General features: G+C 40.0%; 1 protein-coding gene across 1 annotated transcript in view; it reads left to right on the top strand.

The window, feature by feature from the left end:
* The window catches only part of CCDC39 (coiled-coil domain containing 39), a 151,888-nt gene that overhangs the window by 71,781 nt on the left and 65,284 nt on the right, over positions 1–14,823 (top strand). Inside the window, 2 exon segments of the mRNA XM_053710170.1 lie at positions 182–341; positions 900–1,006. Coding sequence (XP_053566145.1) covers positions 182–341; positions 900–1,006 — 267 coding nt within the window.

The following is a 14,823-nucleotide window of genomic DNA, read 5'->3' as shown; positions in this document are numbered from 1 at the left end:
TTTTACACAGAACTTACTCTGCTGAGCTGAGGAAATTGTGAGGTAAAATATCTTCCTTTTTTACATAGAGATGCTCAGGTGATATTTTCCTGTCAGCTTTTTACAGTTAAACTGCATCAGTTTCAAGTGATTTAAGCATATGAGTATTATGTCCCTTTAATTAATGTACTCCGTGTTTCAGGCTGCTCAAGAAAAAGAGGAACTCCAGCGTGAAGGTGATGATCTGGATGCCAAAATTCGTAAAGCTGAAAAGGAAATAACAGCTTTAGAAAATACTCTTAAGGTTATTAATGGATGCAACAGCTCCTTCAGAAAATCATTTAATAAAGTTACTGAAACAAGTAAGTTTTTTTTCATAATATGAAGGGTAAGTTTTCTAAAGTATCTATGTTTTTCAGCTTATAAAAATTAGCAAATTTACATGCACAAATTCTATTTTAACAGTATTTACCAAGAAAAATTGTGGCCAAATAGCACATTTTGAACTCAACTAGAATATTTTATTTTTAAATATAACTTTATTTTCCAAATTGCTTTTAGTAACTTTAGTGTTATCTTACACTGTGCACATTACATCTGGAGCATACAGATTACATGCATGCAAACTCCAAGTGCCAGCAATATCACGATATGTGTCACTGCTGACACTCAAACAATATGCATCTTGGGAAAGCAAGCTCACATCGCTTATAGTTGTACAATCTGCAAGTCAGTTGGACTGTATAATTTATCCTGTGAGTTAGGATAAATTATATGTTAAGTTGTTAGAACTTTTACTAGAAGCATTTTTGTAAACGGAATCAGGATTTCAAATTCAACAAGAATATCCCTTTAACTCAACAAATAACATGGTAAAACAAACACTGAATATTTACATGTTGAACATTTTTTAATTACAGGTGAAGAATATGAAGAGAAACTTCAACTAGAAGAAAAAAAAAAAGCTGCAGAAGAAAAGTATAGATACAAACGTAGGCAAATTAGGGAGCTACAAGAAGATATTCAAGTAAGGAGATTGAAATTTGGTACTTGGTATGTGAGATATGGTTGAGTTAATTATTAAGGGTATTGGTCACATTATTATATCCATCAAACAGATTACTTTTTTCTGAACAGTTTTTAGAACCAATTAGTGAAACTTGTAACATTATTGAGCATAATATTTAATTTTGCATATTCTATAAATTAATGTTAATGGTAGTCAAGTTTACTTTATGCTTGGTTTGGCCTTTGCTGCCAAGTAATTCACCCTTCTATGCTACAGCTGTTCAGTTGTTTGATGCTCATTGCATTGACACATTAATTTAAATCTTTTTTCTGTGATGTACCCATACAAATGATATCTTGTTTTTCTCAACACACCAAACACCTTTAGAAAATAACTTTAGTTTATATAAATACCCACATTTAGGAAGCATCATTTGAAATGCAAAATAAATAAATAGATTCCTTTTTGTGTTATTTTCTAAAGTGTACATGGTAAGCAAAAGCATAGGCATCATCGATTTATAATTCCACATTCAGCATTCATTCACCTTCCCAAAACACCAACATTTTGGATTCTATACTATTCAATAAAAAAATAACAGAAAATTAGTAGATAAAGGGCTAGATTACAGGTAGAGCTTGAGCGCCCGCAAACTTGCCCATTTACAAGCTCGCAATAAATAACCAGCCATTACAAGTGGCTGGTTATTGCTACCGCGAGCTCGCGGTAGTAATTAGTGCTTATAATATTAACCAGAGATCTGATCACTAGTTAATTTTATAAATGTCTACCAAATGCACCCAAAATCAAGTTTAATATGTTTTATTAAAAAATAAATATAGTAGCATCTTTATTTTTTAATAAAATAACTGCAAAAAGCAGTTCTATGGAGTTAAAAGTGGCAGGTGGGGGGTGTTAAAAAAAAATAATACAGCACTGAAAAGTGCCTTTACATTGCGGTTTATGGGGACTGTGTGTTCCCAATAAATATATATGTATATGCTTATATACATATATATTTATGTGTTAATAAAGCTAACAGCAGTTGGTGAAACAATCATTGGAGTCATTTAAGCATTGTTGAAATTGGACACAAGATGGGGTATTTGTCCGGTACAGAAAGACTACAGATACAGTGTGGAGCTTCATGCGAACTGTAACAATGCACTATCACACGCATAGTATCCTTGTATGTTTGTACCTGTTACTCTTAGTGATCTAAAAGAACTTAGGCTTTTGTTTTTAATAAATTGTACATTTGCTTTAAGCATTTGTCATTGTCTGTGTTCAGTCTGCCTGGGGTCTATAGAGCTAATTATCTTGAGCTGTTGAAGCTCTAACTAATGTGAGTATTCTGGGTCTGCTTTCCATCTGGGGAGTGAAGAGTTACACAGTATTATGCTATGACGTGTTTCTTTTTCTTCCTTTTGAGGAACATTGTTTGTTTGAACTATTTGTGGGACTGTTTCCATTAAAGACTATTTTAACTTTGGATATATTCCTGCATATTGGTCTGAACTATTATCACTATTTGTGTGTGGTTTTTGTTACACATTTTATTTTTATTTTATATTATTTTCTGTGTTAACTAAATTATTGTGATTTTTGTATTAATTATTATATATTTATATTTGCTGGCCATCGCTCTGCGACTTACCCCCTTTGCTGTGTCTCACAGCATGAGAACAAGGCTCCCATTGGAGCCTATGGAAGCGTGCTCTTGTGAGCGCAGTGCTTCCCAGCAAGGTCGCGTTCGAATTGAGCTCTAATTGTAATACCAGCGCACATTAACGTGTGCTGGTATTACTTAGTGGAGCGCAAATATCGATTTTGCAAAAACTATATTTAGCACTTCACTTGTAATCTGGCCCAAAATGTATTATTTTCGTGACTTTTTACCATCCTGCATTGTATGCAGAAAATTAAAAGGAATAGAATATTTAATTTTAACTTTAATTTGATTTCAGAGATAATGCAACTCATTTTGTTATTGTACGCATGCTTCTACTTTTTAACAAACTCACGCCTAGATTTAGAGTTCTGCGGCCAAAGGGGTGCGTTAGCTACGCGTGCTTTTTTCTGGCCGCACCTTTTAAATACCGCTGGTATTGAGAGTTCACAGAATGGCTGCATTAGGCTCCAAAAAAGGAGCATATAGCATATTTACCGCAACTTCAACTCTCGATACCAGCGGTGCTTATGGACGCGGCCAGCTTCAAAAACGTGCTCGTGCACGATTCCCCCATAGAAAACAATGGGGCTGTTTGAGCTGAAAAAAAACCTAACACCTGCAAAAAAGCCGCGTTCAGCTCCTAACACAGCCCCATTGTTTGCTATGGGGAAACACTTCCTACGTCTGCACCTAACACTCTAACATGTACCCCGAGTCTAAACACCCCTAACCTTACACTTATTAACCCCTATTCTGCCGCCCCCGCTATCGCTGACCCCTGCATATTTTTTTTAACCCCTAATCTGCACGCTCCGTAAACCGCCGCTACTTACATTATCCCTATGTACCCCTAATCTGCTGCCCCTAACACCGCCGACCCCTATATTATATTTATTAACCCCTAATCTGCCCCCCACAACGTCGCCTCCACCTGCCTACACTTATTAACCCCTAATCTGCCGAGCGGACCGCACCGCTATTATAATAAAGTTATTAACCCCTAATCCGCCTCACTCCCGCCTCAATAACCCTATAATAAATAGTATTAACCCCTAATCTGCCCTCCCTAACATCGCCGACACCTAACTTCAAACATTAACCCCTAATCTGCCGACTGGAGCTCACCGCTATTCTAATAAATGTATTAACCCCTAAAGCTAAGTCTTACCCTAACACTAACAGCCCCCTAAGTTAAATATAATTTAAATCGAACAAAATAAATGAACTCTTATTAAATAAATTATTCCTATTTAAAGCTAAATACTTACCTGTAACATAAATCCTAATATAGCTACAATATAAATTATAATTATATTATAGCTATTTTAGGATTTATATTTATTTTACAGGTAACTTTGTATTTATTTTAACCAGGTACAATAGCTATTAAATAGTTAAGAACTATTTAATAGTTACCTAGTTAAAATAATTACAAAATTACCTGTAAAATAAATCCTTACCTAAGTTACAATTAAACCTAACACTACACTATCAATAAATAAATTAAATAAAATACCTACAATTACCTACAATTAAACCTAACACTACACTATCAATAAATGAATTAAATACAATACCTACAAATAACTACAATGAAATAAACTAACTAAAGTACAAAAAATAAAAAAGAACTAAGTTACAAAAAATAAAACAATATTTACAAACATTAGAAAAATATTACAACAATTTTAAACTAATTGCACCTACTCTAAGCCCCCTAATAAAATAACAAAGCCCCCCAAAATAAAAAATGCCCTACCCTATTCTAAATTAAAAAAGTTCAAAGCTCTTTTACCTTACCAGCCCTGAACAGGGCCCTTTGCGGGGCATGCCCCAAGAAATGCAGCTCTTTTGCCTGTAAAAAAACACATACAATACCCCCCCCCCAACATTACAACCCACCACCCACATACCCCTAATCTAACCCAAACCCCCCTTAAATAAACCTAACACTAAGCCCCTGAAGATCTTCCTACCTTATCTTCACCTCACCGGGTATCACCGATCGGTCCTGGCTCCAAAATCTTCATCCAACCCAAGCGGGGGCTGGCGATCCATAATCCTGCGGCTGAAGAGGTCCAGAAGAGGCTCCAAAGTCTTCATCCTATCCGGGAAGAAGAGGCGATCCAGACCGGCAACCATCTTGATCCAAGCGGCATCTTCTATCTTCATCCGATGAGGAACGGCTCCATCGTGAAGACCTCCAGCGCGGACCAATCTTCTTCCGACGACGTCCAACTGAAGAATGACGGTTCCTTTAAGGGACGTCATCCAAGATGGCGTCCCTCGAATTCCGATTGGCTGATAGGATTCTATCAGCCAATCGGAATTAAGGTAGGAAAATTCTGATTGGCTGATGGAATCAGCCAATTAGAATCAAGTTCAATCCGATTGGCCGATCCGATCAGCCAATCAGATTGAGCTCGCATTCTATTGGCTGATCGGAACAGCCAATAGAATGCGAGCTCAATCTGATTGGCTGATCGCATTTTCCTACCTTAATTCCGATTGGCTGATAGAATCCTATCAGCCAATCGGAATTCGAGGGACGCCATCTTGGATGACGTCCCTTAAAGGAACCGTCATTCTTCAGTTGGACGTCGTCGGAAGAAGATTGGTCCACGCTGGAGGTCTTCACGATGGAGCCGTTCCTCATCGGATGAAGATAGAAGATGCCGCTTGGATCAAGATGGTTGCCGGTCTGGATCGCCTCTTCTTCCCGGATAGGATGAAGACTTTGGAGCCTCTTCTGGACCTCTTCAGCTTTAGGTTTATTTAAGGGGGGTTTGGGTTAGATTAGGGGTATGTGGGTGGTGGGTTGTAATATTGGGGGGGGTATTGTATGTGTATTTTTACAGGCAAAAGAGCTGAATTTCTTGGGGCATGCCCCGCAAAGGGCCCTGTTCAGGGCTGGTAAGGTAAAAGAGCTTTGAACTTTTTTAATTTAGAATAGGGTAGGGCATTTTTTTTATTTTGGGGGGCTTTGTTATTTTATTAGGGGGCTTAGAGTAGGTGTAATTAGTTTAAAATTGTTGTAATATTTTTCTAATGTTTGTAAAAAATTTTATTTTTTGTAACTTAGTTCTTTTTTATTTTTTGTACTTTAGTTAGTTTATTTCATTGTATTTATTTGTAGGTATTTTATTTAATTCATTTATTGATAGTGTAGTGTTAGGTTTAATTGTAGGTAATTGTAGGTATTTTATTTAATTAATTTATTGATAGTGTAGTGTTAGGTTTAATTGTAACTTAGGTTAGGATTTATTTTACAGGTAAATTTGTAATTATTTTAACTATTTTAGCTATTAAATAGTTCTTAACTATTTAATAGCTATTGTACCTAGTTAAAATAAATACAAAGTTACCTGTAAAATAAATATAAATCCTAAAATAGCTATAATATAATTATAATTTATATTGTAGCTATATTAGGGTTTATTTTACAGGTAAGTATTTAGCTTTAAATAGGAATAATTTATTTAATAAGAGTTAATTTATTTCGTTAGATTTAAATTATATTTAACTTAGGGGGGTGTTAGTGTTAGGGTTAGACTTAGCTTTAGGGGTTAATCCATTTATTACAGTAGCGGCAAGATTAGGTCGGCAGATTAGGGGTTAATAATTGAAGTTAGTTGTCGGTGATGTTAGGGAGGGCAGATTAGGGGTTAATACTATTTATTATAGGGTTATTGAGGCGGATTAGGGGCTAATAACTTTATTATAGTAGCGGTGCGGTCCGCTCGGCAGATTAGGGGTTAATAAGTGTAGGCAGGTGGGGGCGACGTTGAGGGGGGCAGATTAGGGGTTAATAAATATAATATAGGGGTCGGCGGTGTTAGGGGCAGCAGATTAGGGGTACATAAGGATAACGTAAGTAGCGGCGCTTTGCGGTCGGCAGATTAGGGTTTAATTATTGTAGGTAGCTGGCGGCGACGTTGTGGGGGGCAGGTTAGGGGTTATTAAATATAATATAGGGGTCGGCGGTGTTAGGGGCAGCAGATTAGGGGTACATAAGTATAACGTAGGTGGCGGTCGGCAGATTAGGGGTTAAAAAATTTAATCAAGTGGCGGCGATGTGGGGGGACCTCGGTTTAGGGGTACATAGGTAGTTTATGGGTGTTAGTGTACTTTAGAGCACAGTAGTTAAGAGCTTTATAAACCGGCGTTAGCCCAGAAAGCTCTTAACTACTGACTTTTTTCTGCAGCTGGAGTTTTGTAGTTAGATTTCTAACGCTCACTTCAGCCACGACTCTAAATACCGGAGTTAGAAAGATCCCATTGAAAAGATAGGATACGCAATTGACGTAAGGGGATCTGCGGTATGGAAAAGTCGTGGCTGAAAAGTGAGCGTTAGACCCTTTAATGGCTGACTCCAAATACCAGAGGGCGGTAAAAACCAGCGTTAGGAGCCTCTAACGCTGCTTTTGACGGCTACCGCCCAACTCTAAATCTAGGCCTCAGTGTAGAATAAACACTATACATAAAATATTTCATTTTCCCAAATATCTGGATACTTGCAGTTTTTGTACCTTTAGAAAAACAAGGATCTTGTACCCTTTGAGTACTAAGCACTTTCCCACCTGGGTGCTAAGCTGATCCCCAAGACTTACACTGTTGGAAATGTTAGGCGATTACCTTTCCAACAGTGGGTCTTGGGGGTCTGTAGCTGCTTAGATGCCTGAGATACAGGCTTCTAAGCAGCATGCCCCCTGCTCCTATACTTAATATTGTGAATTATAAATAAAGTTGCGCATCAAGCCCCGGCGATGCCTGTCACTATGCAGGCCCGATCACCAGGGTAGGAGCGGGCAAGAGCCCCCAGATCTCCCTCAAGGTGGGAGAGTGCTAGCGACGGGAAACTCTGTGACGGCTCAGAGCCGTTGTTAGCACTCAAGGGGTTAATATTAATATGACAATCACTTGTAAGCTATAACAAAATGTTATGGTTAAACACTCCTTTTTCACATCAGGAGTCTTATGATGTACATTGTATAGCTAAAAGTACTATATGTGAACACCCTTACTAATTAGGTGTTTCAGCAACACCAATTTCCACCAGGTGCATAAAATCCAGCACATAATCATGAAATCTCCATGGACAAGCATTGGCAGTACAATGGGTCGTATTGAAGAACTCAGTGACTTTAGAATGCCACAATTGCCACAAGTCCGTTAATAAAATGTCTGTTCTACTAGATCTGCCCTGAAAAACTGTAAGTGCTATTATTGTTTAGTCAAAATATCTAGGAGCAACAGCAGCCCAGCCACAAAGTAGTAGACCAGACAAACTCAGAGTGGGGCTACCAAGTGCTGAAGCATGTAGCACATAAATATCACCTATCATATGTTGCATCACTCACTACAGATTTCCAGAGTGCCTCTGGAAGCAACATATAACAACTAAGCAACATAAGAACTAGGCGTTGGTAGCTTCATGAAATAGGTTTCCATGACTGAGCAGCAGTGCACAAGCCTCATAACCTGTGCAATGCCAGGTGTTGGCTGGAGTGAACTCTGGAGCAGTGGGAACATATTAACGGGAGCGATGAATCACGCTTCACTATCTAGAAGTCTAATGGAAGAATATGTCTGTGGCAGATGCCAGGACACTACCTACTGGAATGCATCATGCCTACTGTAAAGTTTGGTGGAAAATGGTCCCTTAGATCCAGTAAAGAGTTGTTTTAATGTTACAGGATACAAAGACATTTTAGATAATTGGGTGCTTCCATCCTTGTGGGAAGTTTGGGAAATGCCCTTTTCTGTTTTAACATGACTGTGCCCCTGCCCACAATGCAAGTCTTATAAAAAGATGATTTGATAAGTTTGGTGTGGAGGAACTTGAGTGGCCTGCACAGAGTCTGGACACATTTTGGATTAAGTCTAACACGCATTATGAGTCAGATCTTCTCGTCCAACAATAGTGCTTGACCTCACAAATGCATCTTTTGGCTGAATGGGCACAAATTCCCATAGACACACCTTTCCCATAAGAGTTGTGGCTGTTATAGCCGCAAAGGAGTGGCAACTCCATATTAATGCCCATGATTTTGAAATGGAATGTCCAGCAAGCTCATTTAAGTGTGATGGTCAGGTGTCCACAAACCTTTGGCCATATAGTGTATTTGTATGGTGAATAGCTGTAGAATCAGTAGAACAAAATAGGGCCAATGCTGTGAGGTATTTGTCATTGTTATGACAATCACCTGGCAGCTATTCAAACACAGACCCACTTATTTGAAAAAAAATAGGAATCCTGTTTTCAAATAAGTGGCCTTATGTTCCACTATGTGTTCTGGGGGCAGCATAGGGGATACCCATCCCCCTGATTTTGTTCCAAATGCTTGCCACAGTGATCAGCTTATCAGCCACCTGGGCATGAAAGAAGGCCCACTTGCCCCATTTTAGTGCTTATTTTGGGCTTATGTCCCTTTTAGAGCACTGGGTAATTTAAAACTCAACTAATATGGGTATTGAGGGTGTTTGTTTTATGCTGCCTTTAGGTGATAGTGGCTCATTTGTAGTCAATGCCCCCAATAGAGTATATACATAAGGAAGTGACTGCCATTTTAATGGCTATCACCTACTAATGACAGTGGAATATGATCCCTCATTTGAAACAGGAAGCTTCCCTCTTTACCGAATTGGGTCTCATGCCCCTCTCTGTGTTATGGAGGCTGATAGGGGATGTAAAAGTGCCCACTCATCAATACCCTGGTTACTGCTTGCATCAGGTGATCTCCATTACCATGTATGTGTATATATGTGCAAGCCCAGGTACCACATCAAGGTCCTTTCTAATACCTGGGACCCTAAAGCAGCCACACAATGCAAGCTCTCAAATCCAAACAAACTGGGAAAAAGGGAAGGGTGCACAGGCTTATGTAATCACCCTAGACATATACAAAACATGGAAGGGGACTGCACTCTCATACCGGACCGGGTACACATCCCATGACCCTGTAACATGCTCAGCCCTGGGTGCTCATGGGCACTCACAGGAAGCTGTGCTGTCCCCAGAGTCACAGGCAGTTAACCCCAGACAGGTCTGGGTGCAAGAGCCATAGGGAAATTACAAAACAAATTAATACAACACAGAGAGAAAGTCCAGCACTCACTTACAAGCTCTCAGCTAAGATTTAAAAGCAAAAATGGAAAGGTTAGTTACCGCATTTGGCCAAATGGGACAAGCCCAGGTACCACATCAAGGTCCTTTCCAGTACCTGGGACCCTAAAGCAGCCACACAATGCAAGCTCTCAAATCCAAACAAACTGGACACAAGGGAAGGGTGCACAGAACTTGCATTATGTGGCTGCTTTAGGGTCCCAGGTATTGGAAAGGACCTTGATGTGGTACCCTATGGTTCTTGCACCCAGACCTGTCTGGGGTTAACTGCCTGTGACTCTGGGGACAGCACAGCTTCCTGTGAGTGCCCGTGAGCACCCAGGGCTGAGCATGTTACAGGGTCATGGGATGTGTACCCGGTCCGGTATGAGAGTGCAGTCCCCTTCCGTGTTTTGTATATGTCTAGGGTGATTACATAAGCCTGTGCACCGTTCCCTTGTTCAGAGTTTGTTTGGATTTGAGAGCTTGCATTGTGTGGCTGCTTTAGGGTCCCAGGTATTGGAAAGGACCTTGATGTGGTACTTGGGCTTGTCCCATTTGGCCAAATGCGGTAACTAACCTTTCCATTTTTGCTTTTAAATCTTAACTGAGATCTTGTAAGTGAGTGCTGGACTTTCTCTGTGTGTTGTATTAATTTGTTTTGTAATTTCCCTATGGTACTTGCACCCAGACCTGTCTGGGGTTAACTGCCTTTGACTCTGGGGACAGCACAGCTTCCTGTGAATGCCTGTGAGCACCCAGGGCTGAGCATGTTACAGGGTCATGGGATGTGTACCCGGCCCGGTATGAGAGTGCAGTCCCCTTCCGTGTTTATATATATATATATATATATATATATCAGTGGACTACTAACTTTGGCCCTCTGGGCTAGTAGCTTTCAACCCCTGACTAGACAACCATAGTGATATTTTTCCACTCTTGTATATATACATACATATACGTCTAAATATGTGTATGTATATATAAATGTGTGCGTGTGTGTATATGTGTGTGTGTATATGTATATATATATATAGCCCTTTCCATTCAAATACCTAAAAAAATGAAATATTTTTTTTTAAATATATATATATATATATATATATATATATATATATATATATATATATATATAGATATGCAGGGAGTGCAGAATTATTAGGCAAATGAGTATTTTGACCACATCATCCTCTTTATGCATGTTGTCTTACTCCAAGCTGTATAGGCTCGAAAGCCTACTACCAATTAAGCATATTAGGTGATGTGCATCTCTGTAATGAGAAGGGGTGTGGTCTAATGACATCAACACCCTATATCAGGTGTGCATAATTATTAGGCAACTTCCTTTCCTTTGGCAAAATGGGTCAAAAGAAGGACTTGACAGGCTCAGAAAAGTCAAAAATAGTGAGATATCTTGCAGAGGGATGCAGCACTCTTAAAATTGCAAAGCTTCTGAAGCGTGATCATCGAACAATCAAGCGTTTCATTCAAAATAGTCAACAGGGTTGCAAGAAGCGTGTGGAAAAACCAAGGCGCAAAATAACTGCCCATGAACTGAGAAAAGTCAAGCGTGCAGCTGCCAACATCACTGGAGTGCCCAAAAGCACAAGGTGTGCAATACTCAGAGACATGGCCAAGGTAAGAAAGGCTGAAAGACGACCACCACTGAACAAGACACACAAGCTGAAACGTCAAGACTGGGCCAAGAAATATCTCAAGACTGATTTTTCTAAGGTTTTATGGACTGATGAAATGAGAGTGAGTCTTGATGGGCCAGATGGATGGGCCAGTGGCTGGATTGGTAAAGGGCAGAGAGCTCCAGTCCGACTCAGACGCCAGCAAGGTGGAGGTGGAGTACTGGTTTGGGCTGGTATCATCAAAGATGAGCTTGTGGGGCCTTTTCGGGTTGAGGATGGAGTCAAGCTCAACTCCCAGTCCTACTGCCAGTTTCTGGAAGACACCTTCTTCAAGCAGTGGTACAGGAAGAAGTCTGCATCCTTCAAGAAAAACATGATTTTCATGCAGGACAATGCTCCATCACACGCGTCCAAGTACTCCACAGCGTGGCTGGCAAGAAAGGGTATAAAAGAAGAAAATCTAATGACATGGCCTCCTTGTTCACCTGATCTGAACCCCATTGAGAACCTGTGGTCCATCATCAAATGTGAGATTTACAAGGAGGGAAAACAGTACACCTCTCTGAACAGTGTCTGGGAGGCTGTGGTTGCTGCTGCACGCAATGTTGATGGTGAACAGATCAAAACACTGACAGAATCCATGGATGGCAGGCTTTTGAGTGTCCTTGCAAAGAAAGGTGGCTATATTGGTCACTGATTTGTTTTTGTTTTGTTTTTGAATGTCAGAAATGTATATTTGTGAATGTTGAGATGTTATATTGGTTTCACTGGTAAAAATAAATAATTGAAATGGGTATATATTTGTTTTTTGTTAAGTTGCCTAATAATTATGCACAGTAATAGTCACCTGCACACACAGATATCCCCCTAAAATAGCTATAACTAAAAACAAACTAAAATCTACTTCCAAAACTATTCAGCTTTGATATTAATGAGTTTTTTGGGTTCATTGAGAACATGGTTGTTGTTCAATAATAAAATTAATCCTCAAAAATACAACTTGCCTAATAATTCTGCACTCCCTGTATATACCTGTATATACACATGTGTATATATACATGTGTGTGTGTGTGTGTGTGTGTGTGTATGTATGTGTATATATATATATGTATATATATATATATATATATATATATATGTGTGTGTGTGTGTACAGAAATAAATACCTTGGACCCGGTCAGTTAATCCACTCTCTTCAGTTTATTATATCATAACCGGGATTTTACAGCTCCATTACTGGGCTATTTTAAGGACAAGCCCAGGACTTATGGTGTGTGAGGAATGGGTGTAATGACAACATTAATATTCCCTCCTTCTATCCCTGTGTGGTTCATTGTTACGAACGTTAATGGGCTTCTTTTTGTAAGGACTCAGTCTTTTATTGTGGGTGTGTGTTCAGTACTGTTTATGGCGCAGTTGTTATCGAGCAAGCAGCTCTGATCGCATTTATTGTTGCGCAGTTAGGGCTCAAAACGTTATGTCTGCCCTCTGCTTATAGTACTTATACAACCATGCTGTACATATCTTGCACATCTACAACCATGTATTTTGGACAATTTGTGTCTGCACATATTTGCAGCCTGCTTATAATCTTAGCCGTTTCTGAGATCTGTTTTCATGGAAATGAATGCTATATCTATGGGATCTCTTATAAAGAGAAGGGGATTAGAGCGGTTATTTTTGTGGCTCTATTTAACCTTTTTATTCTCTATGCGGTACCTCCGCAAAGAGGTTTAACCACAGGCTTAGATAAGATTTCTGTCTTTAGCTCCATTTTTAACGCCTCGACATGTAAAGTTTGAGCACTTGAGTCAACTCCTGTCACACCGTACCGCTCTAGCCGTTGCTAGGGGCGCGGTGTCTCCTTCCCTGCTCGTTGTCAGGGGCAGTGTCGGTTCTGGATACCGGTCGGAGCTCAGTGGCGCGAATCTGCGCCTATTTAAATGTGTTTAGAACGATCTGTCACTGCCCAAGTATAGGTGTTACTTTGTGTGCTCCTGGGTGTGACAGATCATTCTGTCTTGTGCCTGGTATTGTTGCTGAACCTGCCTGCTTGACTACTCTACCTGCCTTAACCCTTAACCTGCTAGATTAATTACTGTTGCTGAACCTGCCTGTCTGACTAATCTACCTGCCTTAACCCTTACACTGCTGGATTGATCACTGTTGCTGAACCTGCCTGTCTGACTACTCTACCTGCCTTAACCCTTAAACTGCTGGACTGCTCTACTGTTGCCAAACCCTGCCTGACCATTCTAGTGGTGTGCCCTTGGACTGCTTTACTGTTGCCAAACCCTGCCTGACCATTCTAGTGGTGTGCCCATGTACTGCCAAACCCTGCCTGCCTGACCATTCTAGTGGTTCATCCTTGGAGTGCTCTGCTGTTGCCGCTATGGCATGTGCTGCCTTCCTCATCTCACTAACTTTCTCTGCTCTGGGATATTCCCTACCATTCCGGCTCGACGCCGGGATAACAAGACTACTGGCCGAGTTTGGTCTGATAGAGGAGTATTCCACGAGCGTTACATCTCCTGAACAGAGTATTCAATGCGTTATTTATCTGAGTGTATTTTAAAGTGGCCTAAGGCGCCAGACTAGGAATTTCCCACAATTGGGTTTTTTCAAAATCTTTCTTCTAAGATGGAAGGATGTTTTTATTTACCCCAATATTATTTTTATCTGTGTTGATTGTTTATTTATGTTTGTTTTCATATAATTCCACAATGAGGGGACCAAGTTTACTGATCGTATCAATTGGAAATATATAAATGCAAATTGAATTTTTTCATTTTTCTCCGGAAAGTAATTTCTTATATTGGCCGCCATCTGCATGTTCTACTTTATGACATGCATATTCTAGAGTCCTCATATGATATATTCACAAACCTCTAGATTACGAGTTTTCAGCGCTATACGGAAATTAACGACCGCCACAAAAGCGGTGTTATTTCACCTCCCTATAGTGCTGCTATTACAGGTTTACAAAAAGCAGGCTTGTACGGGCGATATGGTGGCTTTGAGCTCCATACCGCACCCAAATACAAGTGCTGCTTTGACGTGCACGATCTCCCCATAGACATCAATGGGGAGAGCCGGCAAAAAAAAAGCCTAACACCTGCTATCACGGAAAGAAAAGCTCCGTAACGCAGCCCCATTGATGTCTATGGGGAAAGAAAAAGAAACACCCTAACATAAAAACCACGTCTAAACACCCCTAATCTGCCACCCCTGACATTGCCGCAACCTACATAATGTTATTAACCCCTAATCTGCTGCCCTTAACATCGCCACCATCTAAATACACTTATTAACCCCCCAATGCCGCCGCCACTATACTAAAGTTAGTAACCCCTAAACCTCTGGCCTCCAACATCACTAACACTAAATAAATATATTAACCCCTAAACCTAACCCTAACGTA

This window comes from Bombina bombina, chromosome 4 (genome assembly GCF_027579735.1).
Source record: "Bombina bombina isolate aBomBom1 chromosome 4, aBomBom1.pri, whole genome shotgun sequence".
Taxonomy (NCBI): Eukaryota; Metazoa; Chordata; class Amphibia; order Anura; family Bombinatoridae; genus Bombina; species Bombina bombina.
Note: the sequence above shows the minus strand (reverse complement) of the source record. Positions and strands in the feature narration are given on the sequence as shown.